General features: G+C 41.1%; 1 protein-coding gene across 1 annotated transcript; it reads left to right on the forward strand.

Annotated features, from left to right (window-relative positions):
• The first annotated feature begins 1,303 nt into the window (after positions 1-1,303).
• col6a1 (collagen, type VI, alpha 1) lies at positions 1,304-26,056 on the forward strand. Its single transcript, XM_072363842.1, has 35 exons — positions 1,304-1,608; positions 2,313-2,442; positions 3,888-4,088; positions 4,176-4,335; positions 4,993-5,106; positions 5,203-5,223; positions 5,908-5,928; positions 6,029-6,073; positions 6,168-6,221; positions 6,311-6,355; positions 6,696-6,722; positions 6,816-6,842; positions 6,949-6,993; positions 7,081-7,134; positions 7,708-7,770; positions 7,855-7,917; positions 7,993-8,046; positions 8,139-8,174; positions 8,260-8,322; positions 8,619-8,681; positions 9,525-9,587; positions 10,392-10,454; positions 10,578-10,628; positions 10,759-10,794; positions 11,123-11,185; positions 16,410-16,475; positions 19,251-19,286; positions 19,641-19,677; positions 19,913-19,921; positions 20,035-20,168; positions 20,543-20,640; positions 23,098-23,284; positions 23,368-23,539; positions 23,634-23,663; positions 24,018-26,056. Exons 1-35 carry the CDS (start codon positions 1,524-1,526, stop codon positions 24,620-24,622), a joined length of 3,021 nt encoding a protein of 1,006 aa, XP_072219943.1. The 5' UTR covers positions 1,304-1,523; the 3' UTR covers positions 24,623-26,056.
• The last annotated feature ends 1,622 nt before the right edge of the window (positions 26,057-27,678 follow it).

Below are 27,678 nucleotides of genomic sequence, written 5' to 3' on the forward strand. Positions count from 1 at the left end.
GTAAATGATAACATCTGGAAAGATGTTGAGCCTCTCAGCTGCAGGGAGCATGTGTGCACTCTGTGTGTGCCTGTATATGTACATCTTGAGCTTGTAATGACAGTTTTGATTGAGTTGAGTCAAACCTCCAACACTTTAAAAGTCCTTTGGGGGTCAGTTCTTAAGAAAGTCATAAAAGTATCTGAAAACAAACTCAGCCGCTGCGCTAATTAATTCCTGGTGGTTTTAATGAAATAATAGTTTCCTGATGAAGGTGGGTATTGAGACAAAATGAATGCATCACACCATATACAGAGCCCTACAGCTGCTAAAAATCAGACAGATTTACTATGAGAGCCTGCAAATAAATACAGATCATTACCAGATGTCCCCATTTCTCTCATCCTCATCCCTCCTTCTTTTCTCTCCTTCCCTCCCTCAGTTGGTGATCTCAGTGGAAAATCTGAGTCCAAGCCAGACCTTCCTTGCCGTTCCACACTTTGCATACGCGCGTGCCCCCCCCCCCCCCCCCCCCCCCCCCCACACACACACACACACACACACTCACGTATATCCACAGCAACCATGCAGCATCCACCCCCATCGACATCTTGCCAAGTAAACACCCCACGCTTCTCTGCCCCCTTCCCACACTCTCCCATAATTTTTTCCAGAGTGATGTCCAATATTAAAACACAAAGAGCAGTAGATGGCACTGTTTCTCTTCTTGCTTTCCAGTTTAAAGGAGTTGGAAAAAGAGGAGAAAAAAAACCTTGCCCTACACCCTCCTCCACTTGCTTTTTTGCTTTCATGTTCAGGTCAGATCTAGACTGCAAAGTGAACCAGATGTATGAAAACTCCACCCACTCTTATCCTCCACAGAAACGAGATGTTTTCTCCAGAAACGGAGTACAAAATGCTTCCAAGATGTTCCTCAGCTGCTTCTCATTAAGCCTGATTAAATCACTTTAGCATGCATCTATTAGGGGTTGCATTTCTGCATGCCGCATGTGAGGAAGGGGCTTATACCTGTCCTGCACGAGGGAAAAGGGAAACATTATCTGTGTCCTCTCACTATACATGTTCTGAAACCATTAAACTAAGACCAATTTCTACACGCACATACTTTATTATATAAAAAAAGATATCTGTTCTCTCGGAGCCTCCAACGCAATCAGCAGTTTGTTATCTCTCCCACTTTCCCCTCCCAAATTTAAGGAAGTGCACGCATATAGGATTCAGTGTAAACTTTTGGCCCTTGCGCGCTCTTGTGTAACGCGACTCACCATCATCTTCGGAGCTCTCCTATGAACTCCTCCTTCTCCTCCTCCCTCGCCCTGCGCTCTGGTCCTCCTCTGCGCGCTCTGGATCTCGCCTCGGACAAACTGCGGCGGAGCGCTGGATCTCCTAAAGAGCGCTGGATCTTCTGAATTTGCGTAGTGGTGTCGGACTCGGGGTGGCCCAGGCGGTTCAGTATTGATCTTTCTGTGGATTAGAGTATCGTATGATTTGGTTTCCAGGGTAGTTTTGTTTGCAATTTTATAATGGAGACTCTCAGAAGTCTCCTCACGCTGCTGTGCGTTTTCGCGGCTGGAGCGCAACAGCAGGTCGAAATACCCAAGTTTGCGGGTAAGTTTGCTTGAGAATTGCTGCCTTAAGCCTATAATCTACTTATTACTGTTTATGACATTTTGCATAGTAAAGTTGTCTTCCTGCTGTTAGATGCACTGAACTCATGTTTGCTGTAGGGTCAGATTTGAACTGTCTACAGGTTATATACTTTTCCAAGTCTGTGAAGCTGTATAAATCTGCAGCAAATGTGCAATAATAACTATAAGATGAAGACAGCATGCTAACCCAACAGGAGTAGGCCTCTGTGAGGTCCCTGTGAGTGGGCCTGTAGGCTTAGGGTGTAAAATATTCTAAGATGTGCCATGCCAAACTGATAATTGTGCCAAGGAGCAAAGCAGAAGAGGCATTTAAGACCTGCTCCATGCCATACAACAGTTGGTGGTACAATTGGAACCTCAGGCAGCTGTGTTAGGGGTCACAGCACTCAACAAAGGTGTCACCTGTCAGTCAACCTCTATGAATGTAATAGATCAGGAATATCAATCCCTTAACATCCACTGTGATGCTCCAAGCCAGTGTATTACAATGACCAGAAGGAATGCAGTAATAGTGAAACCTGTGCCTTCAATGTATTCAATGTATGCATGAATGAGGTATACTGATTCCTAAGCCAACTGAATTTACATGTCATGGTGCAGTTGTGATTTTTAGTCCGATAATATTTGCTGTCAGCCATATTTGTTTGTTTGCTTTGTGAACAGAGTGTCCAGTTGATCTTTTCTTTGTACTGGATACATCTGAGAGTGTCGCTCTCAGACGGAACCCTCCCAGGTTTTATATTGACCAGATCAAAGAATTCACCAAAAACTTCATAGATGAACTCAAGCAAATGTAAGACAAATATACACACACACACTCTCTCTCCCTTACACACACACTTATAATATCTGCAGTGATGAAAGACGTTTACTAATCTTTTTAGTTGTGTGTACATGGACCATCCTCTCCACACTGCAGTGATGTACATGTGTGCAGTGAAACACTGTGGTATCACTGCTGGATATGGTTACAGATGCATTATACACTGTTCTGCCATAGTATGTTCACCTGTCTAATATTGAGTGGGTCCTCTCTTTTTTTTTGTCCCTGCCAAAAACAGCCCTTATGGACTCTACTAGGCCTCTCAAGGCCTCTGAGGTATTGAGCACTGAGCCATCAGTGATAGATCATTTAAATCCTTGTAAGAGTTTGTCCAACACAGAGATGCTCAATTAGATGGAGATTTGGGGAATTAGGAGGCCAAGTCAACACCTCAAATTGATTGCTGTTTGGCAGGGCCTGTTGTGCTAAAAGAGGTCTCTGCCATCAAGGAATACTGCTCCATTAAGGGTCTTAATTGATCAGCAGCAATGTTTAGGTAGGTAGTACCTGTCAAAGTGATGACAGGAGGCAAGGTTTCCAAGAAAGCTTTGCCCAAAGCATTACACTGCCCCCACCAGCTTGCCTTCTTCCCATACTGCATCCTGGTTTCATGCTTTTACCAGATACATGACACAGACAGATCCAACCTCCCAAATTTTGTAAAAGTAAATAGAATAAACCAACCCAGACCAACTTCTCCCTTTGCTCTATGGTCCAGTTCTGATGCTCATGTGCCCGTTGTCAGTGGCTACGCAGCCCTGTACCAAACAAACTGATTTATTATGTGTTCTGACACCTTTCTATCAGAGCCAGGATGAACTTGTTCAGCAATTTTGAGCTACATCTGCTTTTCTTTTAGATCCAACAACAAGGGCCATGCCTTCAGCCACCACATATATCAGTGAGCTTTGGCTGCCAATGACCAGGTTTCTTTCTTGGATCACTTTTGGTGGACCTGACCGCTGCAGACCATACACATCCGAAAAGTGCTCCAATTGTTTTTGATGCTATTACTCAACCGTCTACCCATCACAATTTGACTTTGTCATAGTTTCTGAAATCCTTGTTCTTTTTTTTCTGCTTCCAACAAACCAACTTCAAGGACAGAATATTCACTTGTGGCATAATGTATCAGACCCATGTCAGGTGTTGACGTGCTCATTTTTTCACTTCACCTGGTCATAAGGTTCATGCTGATTGGTGTAACTGACAAAGCCCTGCATCACTGATGCTGACTGTGCACCATATAGTGTCATGATGTTGTAACACTTTATCAAATCCATTAACTTTACTAATTCAGGTTAGTTTAATTGACACAACTGCTACTATCAAGCTTCAGACATGTAAACAAGACAACTTTACCCATCTGCACCATCAAGCATGTTCATTTTGTGTTTACACCTCTGCTTTTCCAGGCGCCACCGCTGCGACCGCATCGTGACATGGAACTCAGGAGCACTGCAGTACAGTGACGAGGTCATCCTTGTGAAGAAGCTGAGTGACATGCGCACTGAGCGCCAAGCCCTGAAGGTTGCCATCGATGGCATCTCATATATCGGCAAGGGCACGTACACAGACTGCGCCATCAAGGAGGGCCTGGCTGAGCTGCTCACTGGGTAATAATAGCACATGCATGCATGCACAATTTCAATAGAATCAATGATAATTTCTGAGTGTTTGTTTGTGTGTCTGCTTGCGTGCAGAGGCTCCCACTACCACGAGAACAAGTACATTGTGGTAGTGACCGATGGCCATCCTATCACTGGTTACAAAGAGCCGTGTGGAGGTGTGCAGGAAGCTACTAATGAGGCCAGGCAACACGGAGTCAAAGTGTTTGCTGTGGCCATCTCACCTGACGAGGAGGTACAAAACACACACACATAAACACTCACATACACTTTCACCTCAGTACACAGGAAGATCCACATTGCCAGAATGAATTCCAAAACTTAGAAGCCAAACTGTAACCGACGTATTGTGTTTGAATATTAAACATTTCATAACTTTATAGACCAGTACCTGCAGAAGGGTTTTCATTTATTGTGAGTATATTTTGACATTTAATCCTCTGGGCTCTGAGCCCATTAATGCGATCTGATCACGCTGGCGTGATCATAGAATGGGGGGGGGTCTTTTATGTGTCTGTGTCAGCCTGGTGATGGACAGGCCAAGGTGTATCCTACCTCCACAGGCTCAAGCTCCCTGCAAGCCACTACACAATAAAGTAGATCTAGATAACAGATGGATGGACTGATGGAACAGTCACATGATGTGACTAACTCAGCCAGCTGATATCATATTAGCATCAAACTTAAAACTTTAAAAGTAAGTTTTGCACCATAGCCATAAAGGGATTTCTCCGTTCTCAAACATCCATTTGACCAGAAGAACACTGTTGTGCAATTCTGCTGACAAAATCAACACACAAACGATTAGTAAGGCACTTTGATCAGAAAGGCACAGCACGGGTTCCTCTTTAAGACCTGTAGGTAAAGATGTTTGTGTTTTTGGCTTCCCCAGGAAACCAGGCTGTCAATCATTGCCACAGACAAGGCTTACAGACGAAACTTTACTGCTGCAGACGAATCCAGATCCACCAAGACTAAAACCATTCGAACCATCATTGATATGATCGTAAGTATCTTCTCTTCTCCTCTCCTCTGCTAAGTATGAATACCAGAGGGAAAAAATGTTTGAAACTAACCAGTTTTTAATTTCCTTTCTTTTCAGACCAACGAGACAAAGGATGTGGTATGTCTTTCTTTTAAGATGTTTCTTTGTTGCAAATGAAATGAAAGGATGTTGTCACCAGTAATTGCGCTCGTTGCTGTGTGGCAGGACAGGCTGTTCATGCTCACATTTAGGCTGAACAGTGTGGTTAAAAGTGTCACCTGAATATACTTTCTGGCAGTTTGCTTTTATGTTACCCCTCTTTCTTAAATCTTTTGATCAGAAGGTTCAGCATTTTTTTCAGCAAAACAATCTAACAGCTCATTTGTTATGAACTTGGCTCAGCTGTTTGTCTAACAGCTGCATCGAACTGTTTAAAAACCCAGATTTCACCCCAAAACATTTTGTTTATGTTGTTGCTCGTGAGCGTGACTGTTTAGTAAATCTCACTAAAATGTGCTGCAGTTAGGATGGTTTTTTTAGGAGTTTAAAGGACCAGTCAGACTCAGTCTTGTCACTGACCTTTCAACTGATCTGAACTCTCACATACTCAGCAAACAAGGAGCTGTTGCTAAGGAAACATGCAGGAAGTTGGAATAACCACATAATAAAGCTATTTAGGATGGCTGAGATTAGAAGTGTTTAGGCAACTTTTTTTATCCGCTTCAAGGTCTAAATTGCATCTTGATGATTGACATCTCTAACAGTGGGACACAGAGTAAGCTTTCCTGCTTTAAAACTTTTCTTTTCTTTTTTTCTTTTCAGTGTTGCTCCTATGACTGCAATGTAAGTATTCTTGTTTTCATTAAACTTGTAGCAATCACAAATGCCATGTCTTCTTTGTTGCCTGATGAGTTGCATCCTTAATTTGTTGTTTGGTCTGCAGCCTCCTGGAGGAGACAAAGGAGAAAAAGGAGATCCTGGCACTAAGGTGGGGTATCTATCTGGAAAATTTGGCATTCCGAAATACATAGATCTCATCCGAAGCCCACAGAACTCATTGATATTTTTTCCCCTTTCTACAGGGAGAAGCAGGTCGACCAGGGATACCAGGAGAGAAGGGAAATATCGGTAGCAAGGTGGGTACAAACTTGAAGAAGATGAAGGTCAACCCGTCTCATTGGTTTTGTTATGCAGGTGATCGAACATTCTTGTCTGTTTGTTTCAGGGCAACATCGGTGATCCTGGTCCAGTTGGTTACAGTGGAATGAAGGTAGAGTGCACCTAAGCCTTAATTAAATAAATATAATTGGAAAAGAGTGTAGACTTTCATAAGTGAAAGGATGCTAATGAGATTTGCAGCATTTTTTGTCACTGCACTGATAACATTGCTACCGGCACCATGTCCATCCACTTTTTGTTATAACTTTATATGATTCATTCGTTGGAGCTAAACATGTAGGTTAGTATTAGATATTGCTCACGCTGAAGGCTTAAGATGCAGGTAATTAATAGTTGCCATCTGATTGTGCCTTTTTGGATGCTTGTCCTGCATCATTTACTGATGTAATGTCAGATCATTAGGACAATAATGTTTGTGTTTTTGCTTCCAGGGAGACCGCGGTCCCAGAGGAGAAAAGGTATTATCAGTTACAAAAAAGTATGTATTTTCAAACAATATTCCGAATGTTTTCTAGTCTGTTGAATTCATTCTGTGTGTGCTTTTTCTGTAGGGTGAAAGAGGACACAAAGGCTTCAAGGTGAGCTGCTTAATGCTTTTCCACTGGTGTTTGTTCTGAAATCGGGTATTTTCTTCTTACTCCAACGCTCTTATTTCTCTCCCTTCCATCTGTTCCTCCCTCTCAGGGCGACAAAGGTCAAAGGGGCAGGGATGGAGTTGATGGACACAAAGTAAGTATAACACCATCAGAGCTGCTCTTTCTATTGTTTGCTTGATAAATGTGTTTGCTTGATTAAAATCTCTTTTTTTCTCATTAGGGGGAACCTGGTTTCAGCGGGCTTTCCGGCTGTAAAGGTTCTGCCGGGTCAGATGTGAGTTTGTTTATTTCAACCTCAGAATAATCCCACTGTTTTAACTCGCCATCCACTCGCACTAATGCCACAGATTGTGAACGGTTTGAATTGCAGCCAGATGCAGACTAATCATCAGATGTTCACAAACTATGACACCGACGTCAAGTCTGAAGGAATGCAAAAGCACAGCCAATCAGACATGACTATATTAGAACATGCTTTCTATTTTGGTGTTCTAATTTCTCGCACTCAGACAAGCCCCTGCATCCACCCGAGGCTCTGGCTTCTTTGTTTACAGATTAGCCATTAGCCACATTTCCATTTTTCGAGAATGTCTGCCGATAAACATCACGCCCTTTGTCTGGAGCCCCCTAGGCAGGCACTCGGAGGCCCCTTGCTCTTTGCTCACAGCTTTGTTTACATACTCTTCTGTCAGGCTGTTTAAATGAAGTCATTTTGTCATACTGTAAACAAACTCCAACATTCACGCATACATGAGCATACAAGTACTGCAGCCTTCAAGATTGAGTGTCATAGCTTCAGCTTATGACCATCACGCTCTGAAACTGTCTCTGTGTTGTGCGGTTTCAGGGCAAGGGAGGAGGGGCTGGACCGAAGGGGGACCCTGGTCCTTATGGGCGCAAAGGAGACAAAGTGAGATATAAAGACTTGAGCTCATGAACGTCTCAGGTTGCCTTTTGGTTCTCTTTTTTTTAAGGCCTTGTGGGCTTCTTTTAGGGAGATCCTGGAAGAGATGGCGAAATCGGACGGCCTGGAGACTATGGATCCCAGGGTTCTAGAGTAAGTGGAGAGAAACACAGAAGCAAGACAAAAGATAAGAAAGGAGCAGGTGTTTAACTGTGTGTGTTGTGACAGGGTGATAGGGGTCCTCGGGGAGCCGATGGAGACAAAGGAGAGCGTGGCGATGATGTACGTGACAAGTCTCCTGAAAGACATCAAAAATATCAAATTCATGGTTTTTGATAGAGCTTCTGATTTCATGTTTTGTGTGTGTGTTTCAGGGACCACCTGGGCCAGATGGAGCTCCCGGCGAGCGTGTAAATAGGATTAATATTGACTTTAAGTTAATGTATTTGTGTGCGAGAGCTGCCAAAGTGTGTCAACATATTTCAAATCTTTTAGGGAGAAAACGGAGAGAAGGGGGAGCAAGGTTCCCGTGGAAATAGAGGTCCAAAAGGAGACTTAGTAAGTGATGATGATGAAGTTGGATGAAAAATAAATTTGCTGTTCCTCAGGGTCCACTTGATTCCAGCATCTCCTCCTCCTCAGAAATTCATTGGAAATGCAGTTTGGCCTATGTATCGGGTCAACAGTAGCCAACAGTAACACTGATGTTAGGGGAGCTCATGCTCCATGTTCTCCCATATGTACTCCCATTAATCCAACTTCATTTAAAACATTGCTCCTTTTGGTTTACTTATGTGTTGTTACTGTTTTGAATCCTTTTGGTCACTTTTGACATTTGTTCTTTTCCTTGCCAGGGGGAGCCAGGACCACGTGGGGAACCAGGGCGGGAGGGCACACCTGGTGAAAACGGAGACCCTGTAAGAGACTCAGTCATAACCAAACACTCACATGAAAACAGACTCAAACAGGAGCTATGTGCACTACTTGAAAATCTGCTGGAATGAATCACCCTCATTTCTCTCCTTTGTTATCCTTTGTTATCCTTTTTTTCCCCTACTTGGTTGGGAATTTTCTAGTGGGTCCATATTTCACGTTGAACAAGCGTGCGCGAGGCTAAAGCTTCAACAGGGGCGAATGTGGCCGTTGCCTTGTATTGCTGCTGCCCACTCCTCCCTGCACCATTTCCCTTTTCTCATTCTCAGCATTTGCTCCTTTCTGGGAACACCAGCACTCACTCTTTCCCCTCTGACTCAGTTCTTCTCTCCATCTGCTTGAGCCAAAGCTTCAATATGGTTTGTCTTAATAGGTCACCAGTCAGTGTAATGAAAATAATAAGATACAAGCAGTAGCTGTGGTAACCCCCGTGATGTCAGAAGTTTGAATGGTTCTTTTGTGCTTGTACCTTCTTTCGTCATCAGTGCTCAGTACATACCGAGCAACTGAAAAGTACTGAAAACATGGAATAAGTGACATGCTGGCCTTCCTTGCACACTGTAAAAAAACTGTATCTTCACATGCAGTTATGTTGTGCAACACAAAGGTTGGAGCTACAGTTTTTAAACAGTGCTGGCATGAACACTGTCAAAGTCTTACTTAAAGTGTTAGTGTGTGCAGGAGGAGATCAAGATCCAAATGAAGCTGCGACTGCTGTGTTTTTCTTTTCTTAAAAGTGTAGCATCACAGCTTGTTGCTTGTCTTTTAGATCATTATTGCACACAATGTTGCTGCTGTAACTGTGCCTCATTTATGTTTTTTTCCAGGGTGATCCTGGAAAGCCCGGCCTTCCCGGCTACAGAGGTGACGAAGGTTTACCTGGGTCAGAGGTGAGTCACGAAAACAAAAAAATCACATTTTCTTAATAAGGGCACAAACATTAAAAAGTTTTTTTTAAGCGATCCAATAAAAACACACTATCTACCAGAGTGAACATTTTCATTTTACACGAGAGATTGATGTATTTGTGTTTCTGGCTGGCCTTTTCTCACTTGTTTGAAGAGGACAAGGCTCAAAGAAAGAGAATTTAGGGGAAAAAAGTGAAGTTGTTTTTTAAGACAACAATGCCTGAAGCATAGGAGCTTCTACTTGCTCCAAAATCAGTAAAAATGGGCCGTTAACTGTATCAGAGACTGAAATAGAATTGTTGTAATCATTCTTGTCTTCTAGAAATATTAACAGCTACCTTTAATAAACTTTTAAAATAATCTCATTATCAGACACTGTAAGGGAGCAGCATGCCAAATCCTGGAATCACTCTCTGACCATTTATCCCTGCTCCAGATTGTATTACATATTACAAGGAAACCCGATTCCATTTTTAGAAGTTTACTCATTTTGAAACATGCCCTACGCTCACTAATATGGGTGTGACGGTGTTGTGTTTGGAATTTTTAGAGCAGAGCTGGGGTTTGCTGACTCATTGTCAAAAGGCTGTTTATATCTTTCAAATATCACTCTGGTCAAGTGAGGAAAATTCCAAGATATAATCTTGGCCTTGTCAAGGGCTCAAGGGGTTAAAAAATAGTTTTTGTTCACATGTACTCACTCCCATATTCACACAAAGTCAGTTTCAGTGAGAACCAGATATATTTTTGCATGTTTCTGATCATATCCGTTCCTCTGTCTCTCAGGGACCAAAAGGACCAAGTGGAATCAAAGGAGCTCCAGGAGACAGAGGCACGATGGGGCCAAGGGTGAGTCACAGAGACATGGAGGGGGGAGAGGCAGATGTGTGCCATCCATCATCAGCCCTGCCATGAGGTTTGCATGTGTTTGCACACAGATTGATCTGAAAAAATCTCTTTTTTTAATTTCAGGGAGCAGATGGTGTCCCAGGAAATGGCACAATAGGCTGTCCTGGTTTCCAGGTTTGTGCTGCAGCTAGTTTTCTGCATCTTATACAAGCTACTGTTTGTGCTATGGTATTCTGCATAATCTGAACATTTTTGTGCTTTTTGTGTTCTTGTTTTTCTGTTTTATTTGTTTTGTTTTTTTTAGGGTAACCGCGGGGACCGTGGAGACCCTGGTGAGCCGGTAGGTTATATCCCATAATTCTTTTTTTATCTTAAGAATCAAGCGAATACTGGACTATTTTATTGGAAATTCTTGTCAGATGTTGGAATGCATACTTATTATTAGACCAATGGCAGTAATGCATTTGGTGTGGATATAGAATTACAGTTTACTGACTTTCTTTAGACAACCTTACATTGAAAGGAATTCTGTTTTTTGTTTTTTTTTTACAAATTTTAGACAAGGTCACTGCATGTGGATAACCTCGTTTGAAGTGCCAACAGTGTAAAGTGGATTGTCTTGATAAATTTCCCCTGTGACCTCTGAACATTTGCTGTGTGACCCTCAGGGTACCAAGGGACCTCCCGGCAGCAAAGGAGATGATGGAGAGCCTGGAGATCAAGGAGCCGACGTGAGTCTGCCTCTAATTTCGAGTTGCTACTCACTTTTGATCAAAATCTTTTTTCTTGCCTTTGTCCTTTTCTTGGCATAGATTGCTGACAGGAATTGAGTCACATGTCTTGAATTAAGCGCACATATACATGTTTCTTTTTTGTTAGTGTATTTTACCAGATGAAAAAATAGATGGTCATACTTTTCATGTTTATGGTCGTGTGGTTAAAATGTTTTGCCTTTAGCTTTTTGGATATACTTTTTTTTTTCAGTGTATTAATCAGTTTTGCTCCCACACTTCTCTTCTTCAGCAGCTGGAAATGCTTTGTACATTTGAACTCATTTTGTGTGTGTGTGTGTGTGCTTGTACACGTGTGTGTCATTGGGGAAGGGGGTTCTGAGCTGATACAGCTGTGTATATGTCGTTGTCAAGGATACTAGGAAATGAGCTGAAACGATGAAAGAACTGCATTACACTTTGGGGTGCGTGCGTGCGTGCGTGCGTGCGTGCATTTGTGTGCGTGCGTGTGTGTGTGCGTGCATTTGCGTGTGCATGTGTGTGTGAATCATCTGTATCCGTAGAGATTGCCAGATTTAACACTTTAAGCCCTGGTTCAAGTCAGCCGTGTTCACAGGAACAATTTTCCTTTTGCACAGTTCTGCATGTTTGCATTTTTCTTTCATCTGTACATCAGTGCACTCCTGACCACTTTCTTTCACAGCAGTCCGTCTCTGTAAGAGTTTGACTCGCAGTGCTTGATCAGTTTACGAGTTCTCAGGACTTTGTAGAAGTGTGGAACCAGTCAGGATTAGATGCATTGTAACTCACTTCGTCACACCTATGGGCTGTCATCCCCATGGAAACTGCTTTCCCTTGTGTGACGGCAGCCTATAGGACACGGCTCATAAAATTTGTGTGTTCGGAAGCTTCATCTTTGACATTTCAGGTTCACAAAGAACAATTCTCCACCACATCGTCACTCAGCTGCTCTGTAAACTTGTTGAAAAGATTTCCAAAACAGTTTTAAATGTACAATTATTAAACAATGTCCGTAAAAGTGAGCCAAAGCATACAAAATCATCTAACAGTGATTCCAGACCAGGGGGATTTGGCCACGTCCCATTATCGTCAAAGTTGGAGAATGGAGCTTAGAATGATTTTACCGTGTTCCAGTTGTTTGTTTCAGTTCCATTGTTGTGAAGACGTCCAGGCGAGCTAATTAGCAACAGAACTTACTAACACATTGCACTTTATTTTGTGTATAGACACACCAGCAATTTGTTCACAAAAAGACATTGGACTAACTTAGAGTGACTAACTTAATAAGGGAAACAAACTGACAGAAGTGCTGACACAATTTCCAGACTCTAGTGAAAATATTTGTAGGTTTAAGATCAGTGGCCCTTCCCTCATCCTTACTGAAACACCTCTCCTAAGACCAGGCTGTTTTTATGGGCACAGAAACTACTCCCAAACAGATGCTTGTTAACAACGCTTTCTCAATAACAATTATGGACAAGGTAGGAGATGAACACTGTGTACCTTGTAGTAATGCATGTGTATCATTATTTAATGCGTTTAGCATATATTAACATTAACAGGCTGAGGGTAAATGTAGCTTGCATGCTCCTCAGCACAGCTGACAGCAGAAAATTTCCGAAGCGACACTGCCGTCATCGTTCTAGCAGTTTGGATGTGAGTGGGTGGGGCTCAGAGGTCGAGGCTTAGAGGAGGTGGAGTGGGAGACGGATATTTTCAAACTTGGTGGGCCCAAAACGAAGTGCCAAAAACGAGTTGTGTTGTTACTGTGTTTTTGAGTTAGTAAAGACTTGAGACACCCAAATATATGCTCTCAACCACACACAAAAAGGGATTTTTCCATAATATTTCCACTTTTACATGCAGCCGTCGCCAGGTTATCAGGAGTTTTTATGCAAGAGGGCAGTTCTGTTGAGACTGAGACTTTTCATACTGAGAATTCTCTTTTGAGATTGAAAGTGATAAATGCTTTGAGTGAAAGTATAAAGCTGAGGTTCTGAGTCAGCTGTAACACTTGAACACTACACTTTGAAACTAAACATGTAAAAACATAAACGGGAGGCAATAAAAGTTAGCAAAGGGAAAAAACACAAACGGCTAAATAGAAAACATTTGATAGCTACTTGAAGCTAAAATATTGACCTAGTTTGCTAACTGATGATGCTTGAAATTGTTCACAGTTTAAGATAGTAAATCTTAGTTGTCGTAATAGTTTTGATTCATAATTAGCTAAAATGTCCAGCTTTTGTTCAGAAGTGAGCCGACCCACAGAAGAGCATCTCCTGTGTCTTTAACCATTTTCCCACATGCACTGCAGTCCTGACATTTTCTAAAGCCCATACATACTCTTCTGCATACCCGTTCATTAGGGTATGATCTTCTCTCGTCAGTACTGGATGCTGTCAAACACTTATGGTATTAATTTAAACACTAAAACAGAGCCTCGTCCACTTTTATTGGCAATTAAAAGTATTGTAAGACAACAAAGCAATTTCCACAGCATAGCTTTTGTCTTACATCTTGCCAATGTATGTACTTAGATTTTTACTGGAGCATGAAAAGAAACTTTGGAAAATCCTGCCAAACCTGCCTACGCATTCCTAAGAACATCTCTGGTGTTTATATGGGAAAACGGCTTATGGCACAAGGTTTTTCTCTGCCTGACACATCCCTTTAGTTGGTAAGAGGCCGTTTCTGGGACTGTTATTTCGAATAGAAGATTCTTTAACCCCCATAGTGTCCGAGAAAAATAATGGATCCATTTTACACAAGCCACACATCTTCTGAACATTCTGAGTCTGCAGAAAAATCGAATTAGTTTCAGGCCTGTAGGTCTCTCAGCAGCACACTCTCACAAGATCCAGGAACACACTTCTCTCAGATACTTGACCATTTACTGTTTTGTACACTACAGCCATTAAACAGTTTGTATCAAAATCACGAAACATCAAGTTGTTGGAAATTTGAATGCCACTTGGACGTGCCACAGGGCGTGTTGGAGAAGGGGAAGGTGGAGACAGACTCTTCGACTTTTCTACCTATTTAGTTTTAGCCTACATGCTTTGGAATGATATGACTCATCGAATATGACACCAAAAAAAAAAATCAAGATTCAGGATGTGCGTCTGTGTATAACTGCAGATGATTATGGCCCAAGCTCATTACATCACAGGGTTTTAAGTTGAGAATCTGCAGTAACTAGAACCACATGTGAAGCATATATATAAATATATATAAACACACCACCTTCAAAATCCAGGTGGTTGGCAGCATTACAGCAATACCTTCTCCTTAATTACATGCTGCAGCAATCCCTAATTAGATGTTGCAAAAGATCTGAGTTGGCTTTCAGCTCAGATCAGTTCAGATCAAAGAGCTGGAGTCAGTTTATTAGAAAATTTACATTAGAAAACAATTAATCTTTATGTTGGTCAAACTAAAACAGGACTATTGAAAATTCATGGTAATCTTTCTGAGATTGTACACAGTTTCCATGCTGGGCCTAGACTCAGTTATAAGGAGAGAAGGTGGTAAGAATAGAATATTGCTGCAAGGGATAGTGTGCATCAATTAAAAAAAAAAATTTTAAAGGATAGTGTGATGTATTGGGGATGGTCGCCTTCAAACAGCCTGTGTGTAGATGATGCAGCAAGAACTCTGCTGACACAGACTTGGTCGAACACAGAAACCTTTATTGTCAACCAGGTCCGTATCAGAATTACAGAATGATGCATCAAATCTGGAGAGATGTGTCAAGTCCGGATTCCCCAAAATCTCTGCCTTACTGAGGGTGCGGTCTTCGTTAAGTAGAATCTGCCAGTTCTTAGTGACCTTGAAGATGTTGCATGTTCTCATCACCCAGCACAAAGCCCGGACATGGTCTGTGCGTAATTTTGAGCCTATTCTTGGACAAACTTACTGGGGATTATGTTATTCTCAAAATGTCCAGATTTATACCTATAACTCCCTTACACAGATGGCAATTAACAGACTTCTTATCATTTTCCCAAGGCAACTTTGCACAGGTGGTAAACATCAGACACTACAAATGCGTATACCTGGTATGAATGTATGGAGCTGTCCAACTCCGTGCTTGATGTGCTACTAATTTATCACCAAGTAAATTGTGTGTCAATTGCTTTGGTCCCTGATACCCAGTCAACTGGGATTTGGACATGCTTCAGTACACTTGTATACTGATTAGTCCAATTAAATGGTCTAGTCGAGCTATAACTGTAGTAGGACTATAAAAGCACAACAGTCAAGCTATAACAACAGAACTTTTCTATCCAAAGTAATACCCTTGAATTTGGTATCTGCTCTCAAGCAGAACAAAATTCTTTTTTTTTTTTTTTGCAGTCTGGGGATATCTCACAGCAAACAGCTGTCAGTCAACATGCAGCAGCCACAGTTGCTCTGGCTTTTCTCTCCCTCTGCAGCTGCTCCACCTCTGCTTGAAATGGATTTGTAGTTTTTTTTTTTTTTTCAATGGTTGATTTTAATGGTTGGACATATATTGCAAAAATCCCATTCTCTACATTGTGAGAATATTATGTTTCTCACTGTATATGCCTAACATTCTCAGTCAATTTCATGCAGTTTTCAATTTTATCCTCATGAGTCACTTCTTTGGTTTGTAATTGATCATATTTACAGAAGTCTTGGCAGCGATTTTCAGTCTTAGACACCATGTATGTTCTTGTTTCACAAAATATCAATGAAAATCTCTTCTTAACATGTTCATCTTAATTTCTTCTGTTTATTACATTAGTCAAGCTGTGTTTGGTGCTGACAGTTTAATGCTGGCCCTGAAAAAGTTTTCATGAAATCTGATCATGGCTTCTGTTGTCAGTGAAAAGGTTTCAGTCAAACCCCTTAATGTATTGTGTACAACTTGCATGATCCTACAGATGAGAAAAGAAAGCTGGTGCTGCACTCACTTGAAACGTTCCCTGTGTATAAAGCACATGTACATGGCACAAAGCCCACAAGGTTGCAATGAAAACTATGGCGCATTACTGTAGACTGCGACTGCCTTTTGGCCGTGCATAGCATCACAACATCCATGCTTAATAGGATATAAAGATCAGGGCTGTAGTTTAAATATAAACCTGTGTTGATTTGAGAAAGACGACAACAACAACAACAAAAAACCTAAGTGTGTACCTTTCGTTTTATCTCCATTCTTTCTCTCTTTTCACAGAACAACCAACCAGGGCCCCGCGGATCTAAAGGGGCCAAAGGTCACAGAGGTCCTGAGGGGAATTCGGTAAGAATACCATGAACCTTCCTTTGTGTATATGCATGCTTTTGTATTGTAGGTGTGTATGATAGTTGACATACTGGTGGGATTGCTCTTTATGCATGCCAAGTTGGCTTCTTGCTCAAAACTAGAACATATTCTCACATTTACAAATAGTTAGAACGTAACTGAACTTTTTGGGTTCAGTTTGAGGATTTCCATAAAACTACATTAGAATTTCTATGATTCTTTTTGATGTTTTAACGGAGTCACTGAGATTAAATTAAAGTCTGATGTGCAAGGTCCTAAAACACCTAAGGACAGTATTGTCATTTGCAGATTTATACAAATTTGGTGTTCAAGTGATTGTTTACAGCACCTTGACAATTAATGCAATAAACGGTTGCATCTGTTTTGGTCACGATGAAAGTGGAAGCCATCAGCATGGCTCAGCTGCATCTTTGTGTGCCCTCCGTGCTGGTGACGGTCGTAGCGTTATGTAAATTATGTTTTCAAACTGTCCATCTGTCAGTCCCATTCATGTGAAACTGATGTCAGGAACACCTTGAGAGACTTGCGAAAATGTTTAGTTGCATTTTTGGCCACAACTGAAGAGCTACTATGTAATTCATGACTAACTTTCACACAAATCCCTTATGGGTGTGATAAAGTATTATATCCACTTACCTGTGACATCATGATATTCTGTCAAATATAGGCCTAATTTAGGAATAAAATGGGATATCATGAACATATTCCACAATTTGCTGGGATGCGGTATTGGCAACGCTAATCTTGATGGCCTATCCTGAAAACTGTGTTAAATGTATAGATACTCTTATCTGTCACGATAAAGATGTCTGCAGTATCCATAAGTATCTATATTTTTGAGCCAGTGATTTAAAGAAACCGAACAAACTGATAAACAGTGCTGCCTCTGTGCTGGAGACTGCTCTGGAGCCCTGAGAGTTGGAAAAAAAAAGAACGTTATATAAGTTGCTAAACATAATGGACCAGAGGTGTCTTCACCCCTGGTATTTATCTATTATTTATTCTGAAACAAAATGATATAACTTTGAGGATTGATAGAATATTATTGATTTTAATTTAACTGAATTTCATCAAATCAGATCGACGAGATTCTCTGGTCTGTTATTTATTATTTCTATTTAACGTCAACTAGTACCACATTTATAGAAATGATAGAAATATAGTAATTTATATTGAAAATAAATAGCAACAAAATATATCAGAATGCATCAAACCACATAGCAACGAAAAGTTCTATGCAACTATCTATGCAGATATGTTTCACATAGTCTTCCAAGGAAGAGGTACACACCCCTATTAGTTTAATTATCGGTTTTGGTCTCTTCGTGGGATATCTTATGTGCAGTATCACCATCAGCACTGTATCCGTTCAAAGCAGCAACTTCTGGGACTGAAAAATGAAGTCAACATGTAAAAACATTTCTTAATGTTTCTTTAATGTCTCCATAAGTAAGTTAGTCCCCTTATAATAAAATGTGCAACTCTACAGCAGAAATAAATGTTTATAGTCTGGTTGAAAAAGGAGCTTTGGTCATGGTAGCTCATTTTACTGATCATGATAACTGTACGAAGTCAATTTCTGTATATCTTTATGCTTAGACTATGCATAAGCTAAAGGTGTGGCCACCTTGGGAGAAAGCTGTTACCCAATGCAGTTGCACAGTGTCACAGTGGTGACCCCATAATGACAAACTTGAAGCTTCAAAATGTTAGTCTGAAAACCAAAAAGTGATGTCACCGTGGCTACATCAAATGCTTGATGAGAACATGCTGGGCTTCCTTTTAGCTGCCTTCATTTCACTTTGGGTTACCATGACCTGAATGAGTGAGATACTACACATACACACCCATGTTTAAGACAATGTATGATATACTCCTACCTGTCAGGGAAGGTTTCCATAGATATCCAGTAACTGAGTTAACATTAGCTAATCTTATCCCTCCAAAGCAAAAACACACAAGCCAACAGCTCGTTAAGACCTAAAAAAAAGTGGATTTTGCTCTCTGTATGTTGATTACGTTGTGTGATTGCCATTCTTTTCACCAGCTGGCAAGTAAAGCTTGTGTTATTGGATCTTATCTAGATATTATAAGACGAGAAGGAATATTCTCTCAGGAATCTTCTCTCAGGCAAACCATAAACCAAACCCTACTCAGTCACACTTTTCCAGCTTTAGATCTCTCCTCTTCCTCACCTTGCTCTCACTCCTTCTCCTCTGGTTCGTGTCTCTCCTGCATATTTTTGCCTGAAGAGTTTACGTCATGTGTTCTTGGGAAAGCTTCTCTTCTCTAAAATTAACGGCTCTTTCTTTCTCACTCTAATGACTGCGCCTGTGCGTTTGCTTGTGTGCACACATGCATGCTATGCTGGCGTCTTTGTCAACAAAAGAATGCTCTTAAACTAAGTTTTAATGTCTGTTAAAAACAAAACAGATGGCTCCCCTGCAGCTGAGCGAGAAAACAAAATCCTGTGACAGTTGACTTTTGGAAGATTCATCTGTTGCTGCAGAAAGATAGCAGTGCACACAAATGTGTGGGCGTGGATGTGGGTTCAGTTATTGTGGGAATCTGGTTTGCAGTTGCAGTAGAAATGACTTTCCAAAGAAACCCCCATTTTCCAATTCCAGTTAAAATACACAGACTTTTGAACGACTGGCCCTGTTGTCTTGTACTCAGACCAGACACATTTTTTGCTAAACTGACAAACATGAACCACTGTCTTCTTTGAATTCACTCTCTGTCTCTCCTCAGGGTCCTCCTGGCCCGCCTGGACCACCAGGAACTGATGTGAGTATTTCGGGGGGGAGGGGGGATAATCAGTCAATCTAATTTGAACCCTTGCCCTTGTTTTAGTCCCAGGACCAGTCGGCTAAGCACCATACACTTAATACCCCCTGAGGCTGTGTTACTGTTGAATCTGAAACTGATACTGTATGTTCAGTCCAAAGCCTCACATCCAATTCACTCAGCTCTAAACCTCATGGCATTTCAGACTTCAAAGTAGAATATCATGATTGTGATGTCTTTTTTTTCTGTTTCTGTTAGAGCAGCTTGAAACACTCTTGACTTTCTCATGTTTATGTTTGAATGATGTAACAGTGCATTACCTTACTGTAATCTATACTCCACCTCTGTCCACAGGAATGTGAAATTCTGGATATAATTATGAAGCTCTGCTGTAAGTTAAACGCTCATTTTTTGCATACAATTAAATGCGCACTCATAACGATCAAGCCAAATGTACTCTATGATAAAACACTGTACCGCTTCCAAGTCAGAGCCTATAAACCAAATAGGCTGCTGAAAATCAGGCAGGTCACTTGGGTTCTGTTGCTTTTATGTTTCTTTTTCTCTCTCAGTTGATTAACTTTGACTTTTGTTTTTCTTTTCATCCTCTTCTAATCTCTTCCCAGCTTGTTGTGGTAAGTTTGGAGTCATTATCTCAATTATTCCTCACCCTCTGTGGCCACTGTGAAGTTTTTTTCTTCTTTTTTTTTTATAGGTTTGTTTATGTGTCTGTTTTCTGTATCTTCAGAGTGCAAGTGTGCAACTCTGGATTTGGCTTTCATTGTGGACAGCTCAGAGAGCATCGGTGCCTCCAACTTTGCTCTTGCCAAAGATTTCATTGTCACAGTTATTGACAGACTTGTTAAAGACCACCGAGCGCAGGTAATTTCTATCTTTCATCTGCATTCCGTTTTGATTCTGGTGATTTCATATTTATCCACTTTGACCAGCCTCTGTGGAATGGCAGATGTTTGACCTTTGTGGTTTGAGTCAGCTTGAGTCAACTCTTTCCCAAGATGTTAAAAAAATGCTTACTTTGAGATCAGACCTGAAAATAGAAATTGTGAATGAAAGATATTGTCTTGGTTTTTGGACCATGCTTTTATGTTTCTCCAGTGACTCTCCTCTTCCAATTTGGGTGTAATTAGTCAGGATGGGAGGGACGCAGAAATGTTGACAGAGGAAAACACATGCTCACAGACACGACACACCAGACCAAAGCACACACTCACCATGCAGTGTTTTTTTCTTTCCAGTTTGGTGAAGGCCATTCCAATATTAGTGTAGTCCAGTACAGTGGATCAAAAGCCCAAGAAGCGATCATGCTAACCACCGACGTCAACAGTTTTAAGGAGTGAGTTCACAAATATTCTGCCTGCCTGTTTTAATGCTTTACATCTGGCTTTTTCTTTGATGCTATCGGGATGTCACAGTTTTTGTAATTGTTCGCCATGATTTTTAATGGTAGAACAAGCAGTGTGTCAGATGTTCAACAAATTCAGTATTGACTTTATATCTACTGTGTTTATTTTCTTAACGATAATCAGATTAATTGCAGTGAAATAAAGACATAAGTACAATAAGTACAGACAATTAAAGTGTTTGACACTTTATTATATCCCATTTGCTGAAAACAGATATAATTATGTATCAGCTGTTAAAAAAATATTTTTTTTTTTAAACATTACTAATAAAGTCAGATTTTTGGGATTAGTGCAAGTTATAGTGGAAATATATTGAGAACAAACATGGCATTTCATAACTGCAGTCTGAATTTTGAGATGTACCAAAACGTTTATAATGAGTGGGTGAAACTGTACTTCATTTATCATTCAAGGAAATGTTTCTCTTTTAGCACACAATGTGTAGCAATAGGTAGAAGGACTTTAAGGACATAGCACTGAAAATGGTGCACACAGAGAAACATTTTAGTCACTGTCCTCACTTGATTTAATTTAAATTTTTAATTGCTCTTCTGTTTTAATCTCCTTAATATGACCTTAATAGAGAATAAAGTTGACGTCACAAGTCAGTATCTTAGGACTTCATATTGTATTTTCGCTTGCTCTGTGGTTGTCTTTTGTATGCACAGACCTTGAATTCTTACTTCAGAATAGTGTTTCTACGCTCAATCTGTAGTCTCGGCCACTAAAATCATGTCTCAGCCCATTTCTAATCCTCATAACCAAATGTTAAACATATCAGTCCACTGCAAGTAAAAAAAAAAAAAATCTTTAACAAGATTCAAAATAAAAACACTGAAAGAGTCATGCAAGCTGCCATTCCATTTACTGTGCTAGGCTAATTACCGCTCCTCTCTAGCTCTGTACATTACACCCAGTCATTATAAAGATATCAATCTACTAATTTAACATTGGCATTTCTTTAAATTGTTGTATGTATTTAGGGATCCCTGAGATGGGTAAACATATAGAAAATTAGTTGTTATTTGCATTTTATGGCTGATTTAGGGCCCGTCCACACGAGAGCGTTTTAGTTGAATCCGCATAAATAATAAATCCAGACGGATTTATTCGGCTTTTTCGAGGTGTGAAACCGTTATTTTTTTAAAACGGGTCCCGGAGTGGATAAATCCTTAAACGCAGGATAGCCCGGAGTTGTGTGTACAGAGAATGCGGATTTTTTCAGAAGCGATGACGTATAAGCCCCGCCTCTCTAACCATTAACCTCAGCTGCCGTCGTGAGACGCATCATAACCATAGACATATAAGAATAAAGAATAAGAATAAAACTTTAACAAGTCCATTGTACTTTATAATGTCTACGGTCATAACAACAACAGCAATGGCGGACAACAGGCTTGTACTACCTTTATACATAGACGTTATAAAGATTCTTTATATGTCTATGCCTTTATACACATGCTCCATGGCTTCTCTTCCGGTTTTAGTGTATTGGTGTGGCGGCGTCACAGCGCCACATACAGGCCTGGCATATGTACTACAGCGTTTTTGGTCTTTTCCAGTGAATCCGTGTGGACGCAGATATTTCTGGAAATGACGCCGTGTTTACTGAGACTTTCTTCAAAATGACAGCGTATTGTGTGAGGCTGCGTACTCGTGTGGACGGGCCCTTTGTTTGATCCTCAAGGTGGTTGAACAGCCTTACTTGATGGACTGTGAAAATATATTCCCTGGTCAACTTCTTTTTTGTCTTAGCCGTATATGCTGTTGTTGGCAGCAGCAGTATGGGCAGTTTCTCCTTTGCTGGTGGCTGTTGCTCCACTATAGCCATAGCTTTCACTAGCCACCTGCCGCAGCTCACAGAGCTGTTCTGGCAGTGCGGCAGCCGGCAGCATGAGCGGAGGGAGGAGCGGGTCGCAGCGTGTGTGTGTGAGGAGTGATTGACAGATGTCACACACTCCGTCAGACGGCGCTCTGGCTCTGATTGGCTGTTTTGTCTCGGTCGCGGTAAATTCTTGAAAATCGCAGTAGGGGCAGTAAGTGGGACCAATGGAGCTGCTTTTTTTTTCACAGATTAACAAGTCTCATGTCCTACTGCTTGGGCATAGGGACAGTTTTAGGGAAAATATCACAAGAGGTTACTTTTTTTCAAGTTACCAACTGAAGCTTTAAAACCATAAAAGAAAGTTTTTAGATTTCACTTTTATAGTTAACTGTTTGAAGAGCTGATTAAAAGCTTACTGGCTGACATGAAACTAAGAGTTTTCTTTTTTTTCTTTCTTTTCAGTTTGATTGTGTTCTGTCAAAAAACGTCAGTTGTTTTGATAAACAGCTTTTGATTTTTGATAATCACATTTCTTTCTGTGCGTGTGTGTGCTCTTGTACAGGGAAGTAAGAAACATGCGCTGGTTGGCTGAGGCCACATACACAGGCGAGGCTCTTGATTTTGCTCTAAACAACACCATCAACAAAATGAGGCACGATAACAAAGTTGTTCTCGTTCTCACTGATGGCCGCTCCGATATTAGTAGGGACAAGGTTCCCCTCAACAAACTTTGTGGGAGAGACCTCCTGGTGAGTGCTGTATATATTGTCCATCACTGAAACTGTTCATATAATGCACTCATATTGGCTAATGTAAAAATCCTCATCTCCAGGTGGGTGGTTTAGGAGTGAAGGACTACTTAGGACGTGAGCCCAACCCAGAGCAGCTTCAATCCATTGTGTGTCCAAATGACAACAAACCAGGCTTTTCCTTTGTAATGGACACCTTTGCTGGGCTGCTGGAGGACAGTTTCCTGCAAAATATCACAGGCCAGATCTGTCAAAGTACAACACAGCACCACAAATGCACACACTAGTTCATTTGCTGAATATTTTTGATATTCCTATTAATCTTTTTCCCTCTTGTTTTCTCTTTTAGAGAAGAAATGCCCAGACTACAAATGTCCTGGTAAGTCTGTTATTATTTTCAATATTATGTTAAGTTTGGTTGGGCTTATAATATTTGACCAAATATTATTATGGATGACACAGTTTTTTACAATTCTTTGCATTTCCTTTCTAATTGTTTGAATTTTGATTGAAATGAGATATGCAATAGTCATAGTTTTCACAGTAAATAAGAGTTTGATTAAAACGTAAAACAATCAGCAACTGCAATAAGCTTGTAAAATGTAATAGAATTGCATACATGCTTTGTCAGTTGTGTTGCACCTGGTTTTCTCTCCAGTCAGCTGCAGACCCTCTAAAAAAAAAAAAAAGGGCTTCAGATGCATTGAGATTATTGTTTGTTTTTGTGTTGCAGTCACTTTCGTTGAAAGTACCGATGTTTTATTGATGATGGACAGCTCTGCCAGTGTGGGCAACAAAAATTTCGAGACAAGCAAGACCTTTGTCCAACATCTGGCCGAGCGTTTCCTGACAGCAGAGTTAAAGAATTCTGCCAGGGTCAGAGTTGCCGTGGCGCAGTATAGCAGGAAACCTAAATTAGAGGTGGAGCTGACTTCAGAATTAGAGTTACTTTCTGAAAGCATCAAAACAGCGAGCTACCAAGATGACAGCACTGATCTTTTAGAGGCCATGGCGTTTGCAAGGAAGATTTTCCGTGAGCGTAGGGATGCCCGGGGAGCTTGGAAAAAGCTGGTGCTGTTCTCTGACGGCGGGTCTCAGGGTGTCACAAGAGCTTCCCTGGAGCAGCGTGTCCGTGATTTGGACAATGACAAAATTGAGATTTTCGTCATCTCTGCTGGCAGCCAAGTCAATGAAGTCAACCTGAACATACTGGTGAACAAGGGGAAGAAAGACAGCATCAGCATTGGTCGTCGCCACCGGTTCCATGTCTCAGACTACCCCTCTCTGCTCAAGGGGGTTTTCTACCAAACCGTCAGCCGCCAGGTGTCCCTGCATTAAGTGCAGGCCCTCGAACAACAGGACAAACATGTTAGATTTTTAATCCCATTCTATTGAATAGTCTCAGTCTCACGCATTTACCATACACTGTGTTCAAGTACGTGTAAAGAAATAAAAACTAAATGTCACAAAATCATGATTGTGTGGCAGACAAATGTAAATATGACCAGAAATTTAATTCTTTAACTTTGACTTCATCCTCCAAGGCTGATCATCTCAGTTTTACCCGAATCCAGTGAATGTGCTGATGTTTACCAACTAAATTCAGAAATTATGAGACCGTACACAAACGGGAGCTATCTCTACTTTTGAGGTATAATTCAGGGTGAAAACGTTCCAATTCAAAAGGAGTACTTTGGTCCTGGAGAGACATCAGTAATGACCCCATCAAAGCAGATTTCAAGGTTTCACCTGTGCTGATTTCTACTCGGGGCCTATGCCTCTCTGTATTACCCTCAGCTTTGGCTTAATTCTTCCAACGTGTGAGGATTTAAAGATCACTAAAGCTGTACTGTCTTGTCTCTCCAGGACTGGAGTTCCTGCTTATCAAAGTATTTGATGTGCACTCTTTGTATAGCGCTTACCAACCTTTTAAGTGGTGTTCGATGTTTTATGTCACAATAATACAAAAGCAAGCGAACAACTACAGCTGTGAGCTGAAAATGTACACATGTTCTTTTCCCTGCACCTGTGTAACTCTTAAACCAAAAACATGGTCCCTGAATGGTCTATTGTTTCATTTTGAATTTTGCAGCCATGAAGGTTTATTGGAAAAGTGATAACACATTTGTGACTTGAGAGGTAAACTCGCTCTCAACATCATTGGCAAGCTCTATTAGATCATTAATTCAATAGGAAAAACAGGAAGTGACAGACAGACTCTCTTCACCTGGTGCTAATGAGGACAGTTGGACTCAACATGTGTGAGTCTGTGCAGGTGTCTGTATGTGTGAGTCCCACTGCATTTACAGTTTATTCAAGCATGTTTAGCTTTGGGCTATTCTTCCATAAACAGATGTACTGGGGTCACTGGTTCAAAAGCCAAAGCAACAGAATGACAGAAACCTGTTCTTTTTCATCTGTGCAGCAGGGAAGTTTTTTTCAAACACAGAAGCAAGAACACACATACACACACACACACGCTACATCACTTAGGTAGCAAAACATCTGTCATGGTTGAAAGTAAACATTGTGGGTCTTGTGAGCCTACAGACACACACAGTAAAACAGTAAAAAAAATTAGATCAAATATGAGTTCGTCAAGATTTGTTACCATCAGGGGGCTTGGAAACTCGCTGAACTTTAGCTATCATCTGTGGTGCTACTGGTCTCATTGTATCAGCCTCTGCCCATTTTGTTCAAGATTTTTGTAGCTGGGGTGCATAGCCTCAGTAGTGTTGTAAGAGTTCCTTCAATAAAGGTTGCTATACCAAAGTTTCTGTGCTCATTTTTGTCCATGTATAAACTTAGACTTGCAATCTGTTGCTTTGTAAAGAAAGATGTATCATCATTTTAATGAATACTTTTGAATCTTCATGTAAATTCTAAGCATTTTAAATGTCCAACCAAAGCTGCACTTTCAAAATGCATGTATTAGTTAGTCCAGACGGGATAATGCAAAAATAAGCTTCGCAAGATTGAGCTAACACACCCAGGTCATACGGTTGGGGTTCAAACCACTCCTGCATGCATTTGTTCAATTAGAATCAAATGGGTCTAGGCTAGGAACATGCTCCAAAATAGTGGAAGTGTGTAATAATACAGTTGAAGTCCCAATAAAGCTGCTCTGATTCACATATTTTCAGTTCGTTTTGTCAGACTGCTAAACACATCAGAAATTGTGACTGAAAATCAGTCCATTAAGACCACGTGTCAACTTGCAATGGCCTCATGTATCTAAACTGTCATTCTGTTCAATCAATACCCATTCATCCAGCCATCCATTGTATGCTTAATCCAACTCAGGGTCATGGGGGGCTGGAGCCTATCCCAGCTGTCATTGGGAGAAAGGCAGGGTACACCTTGGAAAGGTCGCTTGTCCATCACAAGGCCATGCACGATCATACACGCACTCCTAGGGACAATCTAGAGTCACCAATTAACTTAACATGCATATTTTTGGGCAGTGGGAGGAAGCTGGAGTACCTGGAGAGAACCCATGCATACATGGGAGAATATGCAATATCCCTGGCTGGGATTCGAACAGGGAACCCTTCAGTCAATACCTGCTTAATCCAATTCATGGTTGCGAGAGGGCCTGGAGCCTATCCCAGCTGCCACCGGGCGAGAGGCGGGGTCCACCCTGGGCATGTTGCCAATCCATCACAAGGCCACATGGAGACAAACTACACAAACAACCATGCACACACACACTCACCTCTTGGGTCAACTTAGAATCCCCAATTATATGTTTTTGGACAGTGGAAGGAAGCCGTAGTACCTGAAGAGAACCCCCACATGCATGGGAAGAACAACCCCAGTCGAGATTCAAAACAGGAACTCTTTTGCTGTGAGGCCACAGTGCTAGTTACTACACCATTGTGCAGCCACTGTCATTCTACTGAAGCAAAATCCTGATTTTAGAGCTGCCTGACAAAAACACCATTCAAATAGCTTAAGAGATAACATCTCTGCAGTAAATTCAGCTATACTTACAGCTACAGTGATCTCCCAAAAAGAAGCGGCAAAATCATCTGGATGTTTTCTCACACAGTCCATGGTGTTGCAGTCTGATGTACTCAGTTACCCTCCCATGCATGTTTATTGGAACAATAGTGGTACCATTAAATTGCCAGGTTAAACTCTATCCGTAGCTTAACTCTGATTGTCTGACATAGGCTCAGTTGCAAAATGGAGATGGAAAATACCAGACAGGATTGTGGGTATACAGAGTTTAGATCAAAACGCTAGGCTAGGCTTTGAGCCTCAACATTTATAAAGATTTTTTTTAGGTTTATTCCCCCTATTCAAAGTCATTGGCATAATATTTTACTGGCTCATTACTTAACCAGGATGTGCTATTGCTACTGCAGGGTAGAGTAAGTAAACTCGAATAC

This window comes from Leuresthes tenuis, unplaced genomic scaffold (assembly GCF_036924035.1).
Source record: "Leuresthes tenuis unplaced genomic scaffold, fLeuTen1.0.hap1 SCAF_14, whole genome shotgun sequence".
Classification (NCBI taxonomy): domain Eukaryota; kingdom Metazoa; phylum Chordata; class Actinopteri; order Atheriniformes; family Atherinopsidae; genus Leuresthes; species Leuresthes tenuis.